A 21,881-nucleotide genomic window follows, 5' to 3' on the forward strand; every position below is an offset into this window, starting at 1 on the left:
CATTGATAAGTTATCATGAACTATTTGTTGGAATTTTTGCGGACTCATAGTTTATATTCTTTGTTCTTCGGTCCTGTCAACAGCAATGGATGATAACGGCAGATAAAAGATGAAAAAGTCGACATATTCACGTTATATTGGGCTTTCATCACAAAATGGAAGCAAAGACACTTTTAAAGAAAAATCAGAAAAGGTTGTCAGTAGTAGTTGACAAAACTATGGCAAAACTTAACAGTAAAAACAAGAAAAAGAAACAACGGAAATCTGCGTCAAAAGGAGATGCTAAAGATAGTGATCCGAGTCCAGATGCCTTAGAAATTGAAGGGGTCAGGGCTTTAGATCAAACAGGTATTACACTATGTTTTATTTTGGATAAAATTATAACATTTCAGTTGAGTAACCAGTAGAAGTTCAAGTGCTAAAGTGTTGTAGTTGTTAACTGTTTTAAAATTGTGTTAGCTCTGCCTTACCATAACTCTTACCCTATTTATATTTTTTTTAATTTTTCTATGGTCTGCAAATAATTGAAAAAATAATATATTAAAGTACCTTAGAACTATAGTTCCGCAACTTGTAGTCTCGATTCCCATTTTGACTCTTATAAACGCATTTTATAGTTTTACCTAAGTTTTGATAAACTGTAATCAGGAAGGTCAAGCGCCATGCACCAATTGTGCTTCATGACCAGAAATGGAGCAAAGAGTGACTAATGAAAGCGCCAACATGGCACACAATATTTTTCACTTCTTAAATTCTAAACATATATAGATATCTTAAAATAGATTTTCTATTGTTTTTTGTGTCGCCATATGTGTGGGTATCAGGTCCGTTCGCGCCCAATACACTTTCGCAGCCAACATGTTCGCACCTCGCACGTTCGCACCCAAGGTCTGTTCGCACCCAATTTAAAATCAAGTTCCAGTTGAATAATTAGAACATCATGATTGTTGTTTTAAATTGCCTTGATGTACATTTTTTGTAAATACTGCATGTATTTAACCTCGTATGAGTAAAACCTTGAAAATTTTAAATGAAAGACACAAAAGATAATTGTTTTTTAACCGGCAGATTTGCCCCTTTGATCTGAAACAATTAAATAAAAAATTATAGCAATTACACTTACCAAAATTAATTTATATTTAAGATTTATTCCACCAAAATATCCCGGTCGTCAGAATCTCACTTTATTTAGAAACAATGATTAAAAATATTTTAACAATACACTATCCAAAACGGCATGATTAAGATTTATTCAACACAAAAAACACGTTGTCTCACTTTATTTTGAGACAATGACAACAAATATACTAATAGTAATACACTTGCCAAAACTTGGTTATAAAGTTATCAAACACAAAACCAATAAAAATTGGGCGCGAACGTGTAGGGTGCGAAACTGAAAGGGCGCGAACGTGTAGGGTGCGAACGTGAATGGGCGCGAACGGACCCGAATTCATATGTGTGTATATAAATGTGTTGTGTTATAGGCATTGATAGGAGCACCAACTATTTTTGGGATGTCTCTGGCGTTTTCATATGGTAATATAAGCAACATACGCATACCTGCCAACTGTCACTATTTGTAGGAGATTTCCCTCATGGAGGCTCCCAAATGAAAATTTTTAAAGAGCAATTTTGTCCACAATTTTAAACAAAACAAATAATTTTACAATTATAATCTAGATACATGTATGCTTGTAATAATATGAAGAAGCAAAAAAACAACATTAAAATATATTTGAAGGCCCCTTGAATGTTTTATGGGACTATAAGAGCCATCCTGCACGTCTTTCATGATGTAAATTTTTATAAACAACTTTAAAATTTGTGAAATTTGGCTAGTACAGACGAGAAATTTTCTCAAATTATAATCTTTAAAGTAAAATCGCAATTATTTTTCGATAGAAAACCCGAAAGGACTTTTTATTATATTAATGTCGTATTTGTCTCCATGAAAGACGCTTATCAGTCCTTGTCTATAATTGGTCTCGTTTGTACATTTTGTAGTACATTTGTAACATGCATGCCTTCAGTGAATTGTTGTTTTAAAAGTCTTATCTATGTATGTTACTCTTTACTGTTATTCTTGTCATTGTGATAAAGTAATAACTAAACAAGAAGACCAAAATTTAATGTAAAAGAACAAGGCAACGGTACCATTTTTAACATTGTAAATATTGCCTCAGGTTTGAGAGTAAATTATTCATTGAAATTGAAATTTCCAAATGCAAAGGAACAATATCCATGATTTCAATTAGAATCAAACCGGTTTATAAGTTCCGCTACCTCTTCATGCTCATTGCTGAATTTTAATTTTTTTGTAGTAAATGTATGGCCCATTCATTTGACAACATTACCCATTAATCCAAAAATGTCTCATTGAATTTATTTTTGTGGGGCCATGGCCATGGGCCCATAGTGAAAAAATCCTTTCAGATCAATGATCATTAGCTGAATTTTTTCTCAAATTCCCTTAGATATGTCTGTGCTTATAACCATCTGACATTAAACAACAATTTGTAAAATGTACGTTGATGTCAAATTTTACAGGAAATTGTGTGGTAATTTTTTAAAGTGAGGAAAAAGTCTTTATAAATAATAACTGAAATTCTGATTTCTGCAAAATTACAGTAAACTGACTACACATTAATAAAATACTAAAAAAATCCCTATCATTTAAAAAAAACCCACTATATTGAACTTTTGAATACCCTGCATCATTGGCTTCATGTCAGAAGGTTGCACAATAATGAATAAGAATGAGATTTTACCACAAATCTTTATCTTTGTCATGTTTGTTATTATTTTACTGAAAAATATTTTTTTATTAAAATAAATTTATCGCAACAATGTCATGAATGTTGTATAACTAGAGAAGTGATTTCACTGGGTAACTGTAATCATGTTATCGAGTTATTTCACTGCAACCAACATGACCATTCAATGTAATAAAAAATATATAGTTTTACAGTTATGGTGGTATGGAAGTATAAATTTGAAATGATAGAATTTGTATAGGCAGTCCTGTGGGGGTCCCCGGCCCCTCCCTCTTGTGGGGAAAAATTTGGTTGATTATATAGAGAATCACTAAAGCATGACTGTTGAACAGGGCCCCCCTTATGTCATTCAGCCCAGATTATATCCAGTTACTTTTGGCATACGAACGGAGATACATGTATATTCAGACTGTCACAGAACTTCCAAAGGTTCACCAAAATGACCAAGACTTTCCCAGAGTCAATAAATGTTTTACTTTAAGTGCACTAGTACTGCATAAATGTACGTCAATGCATTAATTTATAGTGAGGTTATTTTATTTCAATTTATTTATTTTTACTGATATACAGTTCTTGACTCATCGCACCAAAATTTATAACTAAAGAGAGAAAGTACTTATACATAGAGATATATATCTGTCTTGAATAGATTTGGATTAAAGGTTTTTATCAGCATGATCAGAATTAAAATGCTGTAGGTAAATAGTTTAAATCAGTTTGAACTCAAACTTTAAAATTATGTTCAGTTGTATAAAGAAATGCATCAATAAAATTCCATTTATTGGTCTATTACGACATATTTAAATTATTCAATGATCAGATCATTTAACAATTTAAATTAATGCAACTATATATTTTAAAGGCCAAAACATTCATACAAGTCATACAAATTAGCATTTTTAATGTCATCATGGTCATGGTGGCTTAAAATGTTTTTCCAACAATGTTCTTTTTGAAGTTTTTTTCTGTTGGTTGAAGGTCTTTATGATAATTATTTTGTCTTACCTCTAAGTAATCCCAGAAGTGAGTCACTCACCAATTCTGTGTCTGGTATCAGAGTTTGTCAACAATTATTGATGTTTGTGATGGTTTAGTTTAACATGTTTAAGGGTAACCAGTGGCGGATCAAGAACTTTTTGTAAGGGGGGTCGCTGACTGACCTAAGGGTAGGTCTGCTCCAGTCATGCTTCAGTGATTCTCTATATATAACCAACCAAATCCCTCCCTTCCAAATACAATGTACTATCAAAATTACACACATTGACAATTGAAGGAATTTTGTCTAATGTTAAGCATCAGCTTCTACCAGAAGCTACATGTATTAGGTCTGAACATTAGAAAAAATAAATTTTTGGTGATTTTTCTTCGTTTGACATAATTGCTTGGGTAGCCTGGATTGTTAATTTGTAAATTAACTTTAAATTGCTCAAGTTGAATATGGACCTATAAGGTACATGCATATACATATATGAAACTAAGTCTTGTGGATTAAAAACACCTGTGAAACTTACTCTTATGCTTTTACTTTTAAAAGGCTACATTGTATGTTTAAACTTTTTAAGGTGAATTTGAAGAATTCAGAAATCAAAGGAAATCAAAATAAAGGATTAAGTATGGAAACTTTAGTCTGAATACAAATTTATCAAGATTTAAATAGTCAGTGTAGGCTAGAAAAATATTGAAACATGTGTAAAATTCAATCCGTTTATCATATTCTATGTTCTTTTTGTTCAGATTTTATCACATGACAATTGCTTAAAAAAATACAAATACATGTACTAATATATCAATTTGACTTTCTTTGTTAAATTGTCAAGATAGATTACGTTTTAATATGTTGATTTCAAAATATTTTGATATATAGAAATGAAATGAAAGCAATTGTAACAAATTCTTTTAGAGAGGTCATTCAATATATTATTCAACCTTCTCTTAATTAATTTTGTTGTGATCATATTACTAAAGCTTGAATGAAACGGTTACCTGACCTAGAACTTTGTTGTAAAGATAAGTAACACGAGTCTTCCTTGTTACTTTTCGTAATTGTTTGAATGTAGTATTATTTGTACTAGCTTTGTTATTTAATCAGAGGAGGGGGGTTGTTGTAAACGGATGTACTGAGAAGTATGTACATGTATTGTGACAGTACTTCTGACATAGACATGACGGAACCTAACTTTTTCAAGGGCATGCTCGAAAGTACTTAATATAGTCATGATAGTGAAATCTAATAGGAATGAAGTGATTTATAAAATATAAATAATCGCAGCTGCATTATATATAAGTACATGTGATTTTTTATAATATATTTTACTTTAATGTTTACATGTAATGTATTTTGGTGCACTGGTACAGTAAAGATAATTTTAAAGAAAATACAAGTCATAGAGTAATGACATTTGGTCAGGGGATAAAATAATAAAATTTAAACTGCATTGCTTATGATATTAGATCACATTGATCTTAACATGTACATTTGACACTGTCTTGCGACCTTTGTTATGTTTGACATTAAGGGACGACATCAAAAGATTGATGTAGGATAAAAAACTTAAATCAAATAGTTTGGGGGTGGGGGGTCAACATTGCTGCAAGTTTTGTTAATCTAAAATCGATTTTACATATATCCCTATTGGTCAATCAATTTTTCCCAAATTAAGTTAGAGGGGGGTGTGGGGGTCAGTGAAAAAACTATGTGAATTAAGGTTTTTTATCCTTCATTGATCGAACTTTTGATGTCGTCCCTAAGCAATAATAAAATTATAATTTGTTGTTTTATTGACTGTCTCAGTGTTTCTGTTATTTTGGTACATTTGTACTAATGTTAAATTCTTTCAATCTCTGTGATATATGCATGTAAGACAACTGATGGTCAGTCAAACATTTTTTAAGGTCTTACATTATGTAGCTCACAAAGCAACCATCTGCAGTAATTGGACTAGCATTGTACCTGGGGAACTCTCTTGAAACACATTGTCAACGTCATAAACAAGGTGATATACGGTCAGTGACTGTATAACACATATGAATATAGGGTCAATGCAATTTGACTGCTCAAATAGCACAGCTGCAGTATATACATGTAAGAGTTTATATGCATGGTAGTGATGACTGGCCTTAAACATTTAATCAAAACCCCGGCTGGCCCCGTCTGTTAAAATTTAAAATTTCATTTTACATTTCATGTAAGCCACATTCCTTCAGTTCAAGAATATTTCCATAAAAATATTACTGTTACCCTGAAAGGCCACATTCTTGGCAGAGCAGCTGGAGACACCAGCTTTAAAAAGTATTTATACTTCGACATTATTAGCTCACCTTTCCTAAAAGGAAATGTGAGCTTTTGCCATCACTTGGCGTCGTCGTCGTCGTCTTAAACTATTTCAAAGATCTTCTCCTCTGAAACAACTGAACCAATTCAAACCAAACTTCATCTGATTGATTCCTAGGGTATCTAGAATAAAGTTTGTGTTTTAATTCCCATTTCATCAAAAAACATGGCCGCCATGGCTAAAAATAGAACATAGGGGTAAAATGCAGTTTTTAGCTTATAACTCAAAAACCAAAGCATTTAGAGCAAATCTGACCTGGGGTAAAATTGTTTATCAGGTCAAGATCTATCTGCCCTGAAATTTTCAGATGAATCGGACAACCCGTTGTTGGGTTGCCGCCCCTGAATTGGTAATTTTAAGGAAATTTTGCTGTTTTTGGTTATTATCTTGAATATTATTATAGATGTAGATAAACTGTAAACAGCAATAATGTAATGCTTGGGGTATACAATGTTTTTTTATACTTTCATCATAAATTATATTATGAACATGAGACAAACGAGACATTTCAGTGTGTCCACTCTTGTTTTTGCTTTTGAAGAAGATATGACAGAATCGAAGAACCATTTATATAAATTGAAAACCCAAAATAATCATTGATGGAAGATTTAAGCAAAAAATTTAAGGTGAGCGATTCAGGCTCTTGAGAGCCTCTTGTTTTTAATTTGATTGTTGATGGTTAAATTTATGATCTTTGCTTGTCAATTTCTCAATTTGAAACTCTGGCTTTTGCAAGAAACACATGTTACCACAAGGGCAAAAAGTCAATATTATTAAAAATTGAAAATAAGGGTATATATGTAAGTGTAACAATATTTGTTTACTGGTTTAATTTTTACAGTTACTGTATTTAAGGTCCATTATCAATTATAATAATATTATGCATAATGTATGCAAAAGTTAAGTTTTGTTTTTTTGATTGGAAAACTTATAAATTTTAAGACTGAAACAATATTTGGACTGCAATGATATTGCGAATACTGCATGCATTTTATGCATTTAAAGCTGTTTTTATTTGTGTGCTATATAATTAGCTTAAAATCCCTTAATGAGATGTCAAGTAAGGTTTTGTTCCTGAAATTAAGTAATTTTATTAATTTGTATATTTTAACAAATTTGATTCGTTTCGGGATAGTCACATGTTAAACTATATTTTCGAAGGTGGAGAGAAAACGGCGGATAGCAAAAAGCATATTGCACAGAGCATATTGCATGGTTATTTTTAGAATATTTAAAAACCGATATACTTTGTGACGTCATGTAATGAATTTCAGGATATTGTTTAACGTTTTGAAACAAATGATATCTGTAATCGTTATTTGACGAAAAAAATCTTCAAATACATAAGATGTCAAACAAACAAAAAAATAAAAATAAATAACAACTTTTATACAGGATATATCGACCCAAAGAAGTTTATCGACCTCGGACTTCATCCTCAGTCAATATACTTCTTTCAGGTCAATATATCCTTGTATCGACCTCATACAAAGGCTATATTTGTATAATATTATATCATGTTTTAAACTAAAGCAGGGTATACATGGTATATATATATGCTTTAATTGATTACTTGTTGATTGGTAAATTCTTGATTTAATACCTTTGAATACACGAATGGCAGAAGTTTTCACATTTTTATAAGACCACAAAAATTTTGACGTATGTCGTACGAAGACATTTCGTTTTCGCACTATAACTTAAGTAAAAGTTAATAGAAATCTATGAAATTATGACAACAAAAGGAAGGTTGGGATTGATTTTGGATTGATGAAGTATTGGTCCCAACAGTTTAAGAATTAGGGGCCAAAAAAGGGTCCAAGAAGCATTTTTCTTGGTTTTTCGCACAATAACTCTAGTATAAGTAAATAGAAATCTATGAAATTTTAACACAAGGTTTATGACCACAAAAGAAAGGTTGGGATTGATTTTGGGATTTTAGTATCAACAGTTTAGGAATTAGGGGCCAAAAAGGGCCCAAATAAGCATTTTTCTTGGTTTTCGCACAATAACTTTAGTATAAGTAAAAAGAAATCTCTGAAATTTTAACATAAGGTTTATGACCACAAAAGGAAGGTTCTGGTTGGGATTGATTTTGGGAGTTTTGGTCCCAACAGTTTAAGAATTAGGGTCCAAAAGGGTCCAAAATTAAACTTTGTTTGTTTTCATCAAAAAATGAATTATTGGGGTTCTTTGATATGCCAAATCTAACCATGTATTTAGATTCTAAATTTTTGATCCTGTTTTCAAATTGTTTTACATTAATTATATAAGGTCCAAAGAGTCCAAAATTAAACTTAGTTTGATTTTAACAAAAATTGAATTCTTGGGGTTCTTTAATATGCTGAATCTAAACAGGTACTTAGATTTTTGATTATGGGCCCAGTTTTCAAGTTGGTCCAAATCGGGGTCCAAAATTAAACTTTGTTTGATTTCAACAAAAATTGAATATATACATGTATGGGGTTCTTCAACATGTTCAATATGCTGAATCTAACCATGTATTTAGATTTTTTAATATTTGGGCCCAGATATCAAATTGGTCCACATCGAGGTCTAAAGGGTCTAAAATTGAACATTATTTGATTTCATCAAAAATTGATTTCTTGAAGTTCTATGATATGCTGAATCTAACCATTTAGATTTTGGATATTGGACCATAATAGGTAAATGTCCAATTTAAAATTTTTTAAGTTTTTAAGTTTAAGTTCTTAGACCACATTCATTCTTTGTCAGAAACCTATGTTGTGTCAACTATTTAATCACAATCCAAATTCAGAGCTGTATCAAGCTTAAATGTTGTGTCCATACTTGCCCAAACTGTTCAGGGTTCGACCTCTGCGGTCGTAAAGCTGTGCTCTGCGGGGCATCTGGTTTAAAATTTATTTTAAAAATATTATTCAAATTTCTGCATATTTGGTTTTTTTTTGTATTCTGGTGGACCCTTTATTTATGAAAAAACGTTAAGACTTTTTTTATTTAAAGTAATTTTAGCGCTATTTCAGTCTTGAGATCTAGAGTATTCATCAAAGTACAGCATATCATAATTTAAAGCAACTTAAATTTGAATGACTTGGATGATTTGACTGAATTGTTTGTATAAAGTATATGACTTGACACAATTTAATAGACAATACACAATGTTAAACCAATAAACCAAATTAAACCTATCTAGATGGTCAATAGGTTAAAGCTTTTATGTAACTTTGATTATTGATCATATAGATTAGAGATTATTGTATTTATTAGAGATTAGTTTTTCAAACATTGACATTAATATATTGCTACTATGAGGGTCCTAACAATGATATGGTCATGATTGGTCATGGTTAGCTAATACTTTTTGTACCTTAGCTAATGTTAACAATATACATGTACATAGATATAGGAAGATGTGGTGTGAGTGCCAATGAGACAACTCTCCATCCAAATAACAATTTTAAAAAAGTAAACCATTATATCATTGTATATAGCTCAATGTACGGCCTTCAACACGGAGCCTTGGATCACACTGAACAACAAGCTATAAAGGGCCCAAAAATTACTAGTGTAAAACCATTCAAACAGGAAAACCAACGGTCTAATATATATAAAATTAAAAAAACCAGAGACGAGTAACACATATAAATTACATAAACAAACGACAACTACTGTACATCAGATTCCTGACTTAGGACAGGTGCAAACATTTGCAGCGGGATTAAATGTTTTAATGGATCCAAACCTTCTCCCTTTTTCTGAAACAATAGCATGATACATCACAACATGTATTTTTGTTCAAATCTGATAACTTTCAGTATCTTTGATTATTACTACATCTATATATATACTTGTTAAAGTGTAGAATATATATATCAAATGCGCATAATAACTAACAGAAAAAAGTGTAAAAAGTGTTTAAACATAGTGACACAATAAATTTTCTTTCTGCAACTTGCTGAAGAATAATAATTAAAAGTCACCAGTTATGTTTGTCCATTGTGGTCTTCATTTTAACCTGATTTTATATTGTTTATCAAAATTAATTGCAGTAAAAATAAACTGCAAATGTACTGTAAATGCAGAAAATGTTTTTATGTGCATTTATTATTGTAATTTTTGAAAAATTGACAAATATTCAATATTAATTATTGTAATTTCTGGGAAAACATATATATAAACAGGTATTAGAATCTTATAATTATGAAACTCGCTCTGTCGCAATAATAACAACCTCTATAAAATCTTGAAATATTAACGCTGAAACAGTATTATTGCTGGCTGATAAAGATTGAGCAGGACTAACAGTCATAAAACTTTACTTACAAAATTTGTGCTCATAACAACAAATTCCGTATTTTGATAATGGTTTCTGATCCTGAGTATGCTAATTGTACTTGAAAATTCTTGAAAATTTGTTACTTAGCCCATACTTTGATTTACACCTCATATACATTTGTACTAAGCCAGGGGTTAAGATAAATATAAACCTCCCTCTGAAAAGAAAACTTATTTAAATGGGTTTGAATTTTGACTATTAAATTCAGAGAGATAGACACAAAATAAGCCCTTCATAGAAATCTTAGGTCTAAGTCTGGATCCAACATCATTTAAAGGCTTTTCCTAAACACTTAAATGTGTTAATAAAGTCTTTTTTCACTTCATAACAAAAAGTCACATTGTAAATTATATAAAGTTTTCTATAAATTTGTAAATATAGGTACCTGTATAAGTTTTGGTCAAATTAACATGTGTAATGGGAGATAACTCTACTTTATTTAAGAAAAATCATTTATGGAAGATAAAAAAAATTAAGGAAACAGTTCTGCAATATTAAAAAAACAAAGTCAAAAAGACTGGTCAATATAAGTTTTAGAATTAACCAAACATATGTACATGCATGAAGTTTAAAATGAAAATTACTTATGAGGCTTAATTTTGAGTCAGTTTTATTTTTTATGAAGAGCAATAATTGAAGATCACTGCTAGTTAAGGAACCTGCATGAATAGTTATTTTTGTTTGTTACATATTTAAATTGGTGATCTGGTCTGTGAAAATATTAATACACAGCTCATCTGTGAAGAAAGCATATATAATAGACTAATAGACTGCAATAAAAACTAGCAAAACTAAAATGACATATTAAAGTTACATCTGTATAGAAAAGTTTAATTGTCCATTATTTTTAATATTATAGTACCATTATAGTCTTGAATAGGTTATATATACTGTGGATTCATTTATTTTTAGTGGGTATTTTTGGTGAGTTGAGGAAGACTTGCATTCATGGATATTATATTGATTTTGTGGTTAGCAGGGTTCTCACTTAGGATTTTTGAATGCTAGTCCAGGGACTCGTCATTTTTAGCCATGATGAGTTCAACAGCAAGAAGAAAATATTTATTGCAATATAATGTAATATTTTAGTCTCCATTTCCTAACAGAGCAATGAAATTACATTAAATTCAGATCATTTTTAAACTTTTGCTAGAAAATGATGATATTTGTGTTTAACTGTGTTCAGTTTATACAAAATATTTCAATCTAAAATGCATCTGTGGACTCACCAGTTTTGAAAATGGCGAGTCCAGACAGATTTTGATGAGTCCAGGACTCATGGACTCGCCTAATTGAGAAGCCTCGTTATTTGCCAAAGTTACTATAAAAAGTATCTTCAACATTTAAATTCCTAGTTTCCCTGTACCAACAAAATATATATAACAAGAATGTGTCCATAGTACACGGATGCCCCACTCCCACTATCATTTTCCATGTTCAGTGTACCGTGAAATTGGGGTCAAAACTTTAATTTGGAATTAAAATTGGAAAGATCATATCATAGGGAACATGTGTACTAAGTTTCAAGTTGATGTACAGTAACTTTAACTTCATCAAAAACTACCTTGACCAAAAACTTTAACCTGAACTTTGCACTATCATTTTCTATGTTCAGTGGACCATGAAATTGGGGTCAAAACTATAATTTGGCATTAAAATTAGAAAGATCATATCATGGGGAACATGTGTATTAAGTTTCAAGTTGATTGGACTTCAGCTTCATCAAAAACTACCTGACCAAAAACTTTAACCGGACGGACGAACGGAGGTACAGACCAGAAAACATAATGCCCCTCTACTATCGTAGGTGGGGCATAAAAATTGGGATCCAACAAATAATAATGAACCCTACATGTTTGTAAGTATGCAAATTAAAAAAAATCATTAATCAATATTTAAAGATATTACTTTCCTAATTATTCTCACTTGGTTAAGCATGATGTTCCATCCAATTTAATCCTTTTAAATCTCAGATTTCTGGTCATTGTTCATATATTGTAGCTTTTGTCTTTCGGTGAAATTTAAATCGTCCACGCATTAAACATTGGATATGGAAAGTTTTATACTTAAATCGCATGTATAGTGACTAGTTGTTCAATAACTTAACGCTTTGTTGTTTTTCACCGGTGATTAAGGTTAATTTATGGAATACACAGTTACATTTTGTTTAAAACTCTTTACTTTGAACTATTGAATGTCATGGATTCACGAAACTCTACCTTGGAGAAAAATACAGGAAAAGTTAAATTGTGAAGTATTCATTATTGAGTTCAGTTATATTCCATGAGGATTTTGTTTCAATTAATTTTATTTTTGAAGCATTCTTGAAAAAAAAAGGTAATGTTTTTTATTTACTTTTTGTCAAGCATTTTCCATTTCTAGTAATTTTTTTTAGCCTTAGATAAAATAGTTAAAGTGCCAAAAAATAAATAAAAAAGGTATTGTTTTTGTCGAACCTGTGACTTTTGTCGCAGAAAGCTCGACGTAGGGATAGTGATCCGGCGGCGGTGGCAGCATTAGCTAACTTCTTAAAAGCTATATATTTCAGAAGGTGGAAAACCTGGATGCTTCATACTTTGTATATGGAAGCCTCATGTAACAAGTTTCCGTCAGTCACATGTCCAATGTCCTTGACCTCATTTTCATGGTTCAGTGACTACTTGAAAAAAAGTTAAGATTTTATGTAATAGGATAACTATATTTGTTATGTGCGTACATTGCAAGGTCCTCATGCCCGTCAGCCAGTTTTCACTTGACCTCGACCTCATTTCATGGATCACAGAAACAAGGTTAAGTTTTGGTGGTCAAGTTTATATCTCAGATGCTATAAACAATAGATCTACTATTTTCAGAGTACGGAAGGACTGTAAGGTGTACATGTCCAACTGGCAGGTGTCATCTGACCTTGACCTCATTTTCATGGTTCAGTGGTTATAGTTAAGTTTTTGTGTTTTGGTCTGTTTTACTTATACTGCATGCAATAGGTCTATTATATTTGGTGTATGGAATGATTGTAAGGTGAACATGTCTAGCTGGTAGATGTCATCTGACCTTGACCTCATTTTCATGGTTCAGTTGTCAAAGTTTAGAATTTGAGTTTTGGTCTTTTTTTCTTATACTATATCATGCAATATATAGGTCAACTATATTTGGTGTATTGAAATATTGAATTATTTATATGTCAGTCGAGCAGGTTTGATTCGACCTTGACCTCATTTTCACAGTGCATTGCTCAGTGTTAAGTTTTTGTGTTTTGGTCTGTTTTTCTTAAACTATAAGCAAAAGGTAAACTATAATATTTGTTGTAAGGAAGAATTGTTAGCTGTACAAGCCTGCCTGGCTTGGTTCATCTGACCATGACCTCATTTTCATGGTTCATTGGTCAATGCTTAGTTTTCTTGGTTATTGTTTAAAGTTTATGTGATAGTTGTATTAATAAAGCTTTATATTTAGGACTATCAAAGAATATCAATGATTAGTAAAGAAGGAGAGACATTTCAGCGTGTGCACTCTTGTTTAATTTAACTGTTTAATGTCCAGCATCTTTCTCAGGAACTTAACATCTGTCATTAGGATTTTTGAAATTTTGTTTCAGGGTTTATATAAGTCGGCTTTACGGTGTGATGCGTTTACAGATTCATCATGACTTACATGACTTCACAACTTACTGTTTACCCAACACTAATTACATCCTTTTAAACATGACAATTATTTTCAAGTAGTTGACAATGCATATTTGGGCAGGGGTATCATCAGTGAGCAGTTTTGCTTGTTTTTCACTATTTTTATTTTCAGCAGCTAAGCATGCATATGTATATACATTTGTAGTGGTTTTAAAATATTGCTCTTTCACTCTGCGCATCATTTTCATATCATAATGTAAACTTTTTTCTAATTCTATATCTTTTCAGGTTATGAATCTGACTCTTCTACTCAAGGACAAAGTGAAAAACCATTAGATACCCCTGTTGTGAAAAATGAGGACAAACGGACAGTCTTATCTGACATTAAACAGGATCGCAAACCAGTAGCCTCCCCTATTTCACCCCTAGCTGTTCAATCTTTATCAGAATCAATGACCAACATGCAAGTTACATCCAAATCTAAAACTATTTCTTCCAAAGGAAGTAAAACTAAAAGCAAATCAGGGAATCAAAGTGGTGCTAAAAACTTAAAAAAGATTACCGTCAGCGACCCAAGGAAAGGAAATAACAGAAACGAACAGAAATCTACAGAAAGTTTAAGATGGGAAAATGCTGTCTCTGATAGTGATGAGGAAAAAGAGAGAATTAAGTTGTATAAAATAAATCGAAGAAAAAGATATTTAGCTTATGCTCAAGCTCAAGGACTTGGTTGGACTTCTAAATATCAAAGCAATGGGTCTCCTTTGTCAGAGGATTCTGGGATAGAGACCAGAGAACAGGAACGTCTTTCAATTCGTGATACTCACCCGTCACCAGTGGCCATTGCTGATTTCTCATCTTTAAAAAAGCTAGCACCTAGTCAGACAATGACTTCCAGTAGTATGGTGGAATGTTAATATATCGATCTACTGTATGTTTTATCTTATCAGCTATTTATATTCTTACTTAAGCTTCTAAATGATACTGACTATTTGATTTTTCTTTCTTGGCTTGTTTTGAATCTCATTGTTAGTTACAAAGTTATGTTAAGAAAATAATGTTACGATCTACCTCGGATTATATAATTTTTGATTCAAGATTAGAGTTAATAAGATATATATCTGTTGTTGGTTTTTGTTTTTGTTTTTTTTTTTTTGTGGTTAATTTATTTTTGCGGTCCAAACTGAAAGAAATTAAGAATGCACTATATTAGTGTTATAAAGTTATTGGGAAAATGGGAAAATATAGAATATGGTTTGACTGCCCTTTTCACTGCCTTGAATTTGAATTTCGTTGAAAAAGGCTATAAAGGGTCATCATGGTCATATACAACTTCAGTAAAATATACATACAATGTATGAATCAGATAGTCCAATTGTTAAAACTTTATTTCATATAAAAGAAACTTTTCATTTGCCAAAACATTTTTAATTTACATTTATTAGAACATTTATTCTTTTTGAAAAAAAAAATGGTTAAAAGATATATTTATAATTATCGATCATTAAATACCTCAAGGAAGATTTCCTTTAATGTTGAAAAATACTTAAAAATATTTTTTGGTAAAAGTTTTTGTAGAGTCTAAGAAGTGATTGATTCTAAGTTTACAAAGTTTTATTTACTGACATTAATATTGCAACTTTGGGCTTTGTACAATTCATTTTCCAAAATTCAGTATTTTTGAAAGATATGTTCTTTCATAGTAAGACATTTAGAGTGATTTTTAACCAAATCATTTCGTAAGCGCTCTTTACTTATATACTACCCAGCCCAATTTAGAGACAACTCTTTGCTTATTGATACAAGGGAACATGCTCTTTTTTTTAATTTTGTATTAGATGCTATTTTGCTTTTTTTTTTAAATATTTATTAAAGAGTTATTCATTTAAATGACATCAGATTGATGTATGGTAAACCAGTAATTCATAGATCTGTAAAAAGCAGTGTGCTGGTTTTTACTAGCAAATTGTCCTGAAACCTTCATTTTTGCTGAAAGGTCATAAGAGAATATTAAAAAATTCTGTTAAATTACCAAGGTAAAAAACATTAACCTTAGAAGAAAAGAAACTTGTTTATTTGAACACAGGATGCCAACAAAAACAGTGATGTTATTCAGTAATACTGCCTTCCAATATTTTTGTATTATCATTCATTTTAATTCCCTTTTTTTTAGGTTAAGGCTATGCTTAAAGATTATAATTATTTTCTGTTATTAAATATCTTCCATATTGTTTAAGATTTGTTAAAATATTGCTCATGTATATATTTTAAGCTATAAAAATTAACCAAGTATTTTTACTTTCCAAGTGTTCTGAATTTCATTTGGTAACCATGGTAACCACATGCTTTTTAACTTCGTATCTACCAGTAGACATTTTTATAAGTATAACATATATTGTAATGTGTATTTTACTTACCGGTACTTGCCAAAAAAATAAAAGTGAGATTTGTTAGCTTCATGTCTTTGTTAAAATTACATATTTCTGATGCTGTTGAATGTACATGTATATAAAAATATATATTTATACATATACACTATAAATAGTTTCTATTGTCTATCATGCAATGAATATCAAATAATTGCTTTCAGTTATATTGAGAATCTATAACATATGTAATTTTTCTTACAAATTTTTTAGGCACAAACCTTAATTTCCACTGCTTGAAGGATTCAGACTCATTTCACAAAAAATCTTACGAAAAATTATGTGTAAGTCATGAAAATTTCAGTATATATGTAACTTACAATCAATTTTTTTCATAAGATTTTTTTTAAAAAGAGCCCTTGAGACTTTTTAGTACATAACTTTTGTGTTCATTATTGTGTATACTTTCCACATAAATTGTCAGCATTGTTGTTTCTGGTGTGACAGAGATATAAGTAGCTACACATTTACAAAATCTATACAAATATTAAGGTACAAATTATGGTTCTTAGACTTCTTGATAAACCCTCATACCTTAGTTTTACACTACAAATCAAAAGTGTTAAGTATTTAATGAGGTGCAAATCAAAGGAGATTATCAGATTATTAAATTCTAAAGGCAATTTAATACTGTGTAATTAAATTGCTCTTTTTTTATTTAATGTAGTTATAAGTTTAGTATCATTTAATGGGGCAGAGGAAGGAAAATAAAAAAAAAAAACACAGAAAACTTTATTTTTTTGGTTCAATAGAATCATTCTAAATTATATGGTTAAATTTACAATGGTGTTCTTTTTCATTCTAAATATATATTTTTTTCTTTTAATTAATCTACTTATTAAAGTTATTTTCTTACACATAAATTCATTCTGGTTAAATTATATGTTTATATATTTTTCCTTTTCATTCAAAATTTATTCCATTCATTTTTTTCTTTCTAATTCATCTGCATATTTAAGTTCTTTCTTGAAGATTCTGGTACAAGTCTAGAAGATTCATATAAACAAATACTAGTAAAGGGAAGATAATCAATGAATTTTTGTCGAGCCTGCAACTTTTGTTGCAGAAAGCTCGACATAGGGATAGTGATCCGGCGCGGCGGCGGTGTTAGCTAACTTCTTAAAAGCTTTATATTTTAGAAGGTGGAAGACCTGGATGCTTCATACTTTGTATATAGATGCCTCATGTTACGAAGTTTCCGTCAGTCACATGTCCAATGTCCTTGACCTCATTTTCATGGTTCAGTGACCACTTGAAAAAAAAGTTCAGATTTTTTGTAATGTTGAATTCTCTCTTATTATAAGTAATAGGATAACTATATTTGATATGTGCGTACCTTGAAAGGTCCTCATGTCTGTCAGACAGTTTTCACTTGACCTCGACCTCATTTCATGGATCAGTGAACAAGGTTAAGTTTTGGTGGTCAAGTCCATATCTCAGATACTACAAGCAATAGGGCTAGTATATTCGGTGTATGGAAGGACTGTAAGGTGTACATGTCCAACTGGCAGGTGTCATCTGACCTTGACCTCATTTTTATGGTTCAGTGGTTATAGTTAAATGTTTGTGTTTTGGTCTGTTTTTCTCATACTATATGCAATAGGCCTACTATATTTGTTGTATGGAATGATTGTAAGGTGTACCTATCTAGCGGGCAGATGTCATGTGACCTTGACCTCATTTTCATGGTTCAGTGGTCAAAGTTAAGTTTTTGAGTTTTGGTCTTTTTATCTAATACTATATGCCATAGGTCATCTATATTTGGTGTATGGAAATATTTTATGATCTTTAGGTCAGTCGCGCAAGTTTTATTTGACCGTGACCTCATTTTCACGGTTCATTGCACAGTGTTAAGTTTTTGTGTTTTGGTCTATTTTTCTTAAACTATAAGTAATAAGTCAACTATATATGTTGTATAGAAGCATTGTTAGCTGTACATGTCTGCCTGGCATGGTTCATCTGACCTTAATGACCTCATTTTCAAGGTTCCTTGGTCTTTGTTTAGTTATCTTGGTTAATGTTAAGTTTATGTGACAGTTGTATTAAAGCTTAGCTTTATACTTAGGACTATCAACATAATATCAATGATTAGTATAGAAGGCGAGACATTTCAGCGTGTGCACTCTTGTTCATTTTTTTTTTAGTCTCAGACTCAGATTAGGGATTTTTGTATGATAGGTATATATATGCTAATCAATTTTAAATGAAAGAATATTTTCTGTGCAATTTTACACCTTGTTCTTTTAACCCTAGCTTCTGCAGTGGAAACATAAGCTTTTGTAATAAGGTGGCATTTGTTGATATTTTTTTTTAAATTTAAAACAGATTGAGCTGAAATCTTTCAACTTGTTATACATGTATCATCAATTTTACTTTGTTTGTCTTATTTATCTTAATTATTATATATGTCTAGTTACAAGTCATGTCATTTTTTTTAGAGTAGAATTTTTACTAGAGCAAACTACAATTCACCATTATTGTAATGCTGATATGGCTATGGAAATGTTGAACTTCTAAAATATTTTGACTTGAATTTTATTTTTATAATAACATCATCTGATCCATTGTATAAATGTGTTCATATGTTACGCCTTATACATTTTTGTTAGCAAATGAAAGGTATACATGTTCTGAAAATTTTTGTGTTGTGTTTTTTTTTTACTATTTTTTTTTCATTCAATATTTGAGAAATAAAAAATATGGAGCAATTACATAAAATTCTGGGTATGAAAGTTTTAGTGGAACTTGATTAAAGTGGAAAAAAATGAATTGTGAACATTTTCTATACATTCACATTTTGATTATTTCTATTGAAATGGGAGGTAACCAAAAATGGGAGATAACTTTTGATTCAACTTTTACAATTGAAATGGATCTTGAAAGTGCATAGCAAGATTATGAACATTTATAGTTGAACTGTATTAGAATATACCTACCCAAGTGGCACATGTTAATTGAGACATTTTGACTCAAAAAAAAAATTAAATAGATATATTGTTTTTGGATTTACCGCTGATGCTCAATCTCAATAGGTATTGTTAGATGTTCTGATATGATCCAAATTCAATTGTTTATTTTTTTTTTGTATAACCTTCATTGTTATATATACTGCATGTATATAAATAGTATTGCATATTTTCTCAGAGTTTTATAAACTGTTTTTTTTTCTAAAGTGCTGCCAAATTAAATCATTCACTGATATACATTTACATTTCAGTCCAAAGATTTTATTTTTTAGTGTAGTGCTAATAATTTGAAACCAATTGTTGGCCAAATGGAGCTTTGTTTGAAAGTTAACTTATAAGTGTTTATATGCTAATATGTATTCTTTATTGTTCATTAAATGAACTTTAGTTTCACATTAATTTATTCCATTTTTTTTTTTCACACATGAGCATATTTTGTATGAGCTAGAATAATTTATTTTAAATGGCAGTTACTTTTAAATTTTTCCTTCAAGTGCCTTTGTTCACGATAATACTGTGGATTCATTATTATTCGTTGGATACCAATTTTCGTGGATTTCGTGGGTACCGGGAAACCACGAATTTAAATATTCAACGAATTGCAATTTTTTTAAAGGAATATATGCATACTTTGTAAAAACCACGAAATTAAATATCCACGAATATGCAAGTTTTCCTCAAACCACAAAAATTGGTACCCACGAAAATAAATGAATCCTCAGTATACACATTTTAATATATTTACTATAAATTGAAATGTACAAAGTATGTGAAGGTTTAATTTCTTGATTTCAGTCAATATTCAGAATGTTAACCAGCATGTAAATGAAACAAACAAATACTAGATTTCTTAATAATTACTTTATTGACTGCAGAAGAAATGTGTTATCAGGTCCTTGACAGACACACATTTAAAATCTGAAAATTATTTTAATCTATTTACCAAATTTTATGTTCAGATATTTTATATTAAGTACAAGAAGTAGATTCATTTATTATTGTCTGTTACTTTTTAACACTGTTATGCTATATCAGTACTGTGCCTTGAATAATTTATATGAGGAATTATATTTTCAGTCTGTAAGTCTGTTGATAATAAAATCCATTTTTCATTCAGTATATGACGTTTGTTTTATATATTCTTATTTATATATCTATGCCAAAACTGTACTCCTGCTTTTGACCCTGAATAATATAATAAAAGTATATTTTAAGTTTCCTGTTGAAGGGATGCTTCTTTCTGGCAACCGTGGTTTCAGCCACCATCAAAAACTTTTAACCATGATATCATTTCTGTAAATTCAGAAATTATTTCATGCATTTATTATTGTGACTTTGTCATTTTTGACTAGAACACGATTTTGATTTTTGCGATATTAAGAAAAATCCTGTTGATATTATAAATTTTTATTTAATGCTTGACTGTAACATAGTCGAATTTTTGTTTTAATAAAAACATTGCAATAATTTCTGCATTAACAGTAACAAAAAGTGCAGAAATAAACAACATAAATCAATTAAAAGATATAAGTAAAACTATTTTATGATAAAATGCAAAAAGTAAAATCACAAAAATACTGAATTCCAAGAAAAAATCCCTAATCAAATGGCAAAATCAAAAGCTCAAACACATCAAAGGAATGGATAACAACTGTCATATTCCTGACTTGTTACAGACATTTTTTTAATGTAGAAAATGGTGGATTGAACCTGGTTTTATAGCTCGCTAAACATCTTACTTGTATGACAGTTGCATCAAATTCCAATATATTGACTATTTTGCGTGAACAAAACAAACAGACATAATAGGTAAAAATGTTAATAATACAGCTGTCAACATTGTGTTATTACCTGAATCACCAAAAAAAACAAACAAATATGTAACAAACAAGGCCAAATGACATATAGACCAAGCATATTAGTTAAAATTAAAGACAAAAATACACAAATTTACCATAGTACAATAACACAATGACGGCATGTATAAGTACAGAGCCACGTCATATATGTAACAAAGAAATATAAAAAGGCTTATAGAAAAAGCACTTTGCAAAATTGAGTGAAAAGCAACAAACAAGTTTAACAATAGCAAAATAACGGGATGTATAAGTTCAGAGCCATGCTATATGTTACAAAGTAACACCAAAAGGCATATATACAATGCACATTAGCATAAATGAAAAACGAATCTGAGAATATCATAAACAATAATATACAAGTACCACAAGTATTTTAATCACAATAAAAACAAACAAATATTTACCAAAGAAGCACAAACAGGCACATATCAAATTAAATAACCTCATTCATTGCTTTCTTATTTTTGAACTTTTATTTATGCATGCCAAATTCACCTATAAACGACAAACTTCAACCTTAAGCACTGGTCTAGTTTTTTAGGCATATCCTTTGTAGCATGTAAATTAGAAGTTTACCTTT

The 21,881-nt window shown here is 30.4% G+C and overlaps 1 protein-coding gene across 1 annotated transcript; it reads left to right on the top strand.

Moving 5' to 3' along the window:
- The first annotated feature begins 43 nt into the window (after nt 1-43).
- LOC143076074 (uncharacterized) lies at nt 44-20,561 on the top strand. Its single transcript, XM_076251709.1, has 2 exons — nt 44-348; nt 14,339-20,561. Exons 1-2 carry the CDS (start codon nt 156-158, stop codon nt 14,965-14,967), a joined length of 822 nt encoding a protein of 273 aa, XP_076107824.1. The 5' UTR covers nt 44-155; the 3' UTR covers nt 14,968-20,561.
- Nucleotides 20,562-21,881: the final 1,320 nt, after the last annotated feature.

This window comes from Mytilus galloprovincialis, chromosome 5 (assembly GCF_965363235.1).
Source record: "Mytilus galloprovincialis chromosome 5, xbMytGall1.hap1.1, whole genome shotgun sequence".
Classification (NCBI taxonomy): Eukaryota; Metazoa; Mollusca; class Bivalvia; order Mytilida; family Mytilidae; genus Mytilus; species Mytilus galloprovincialis.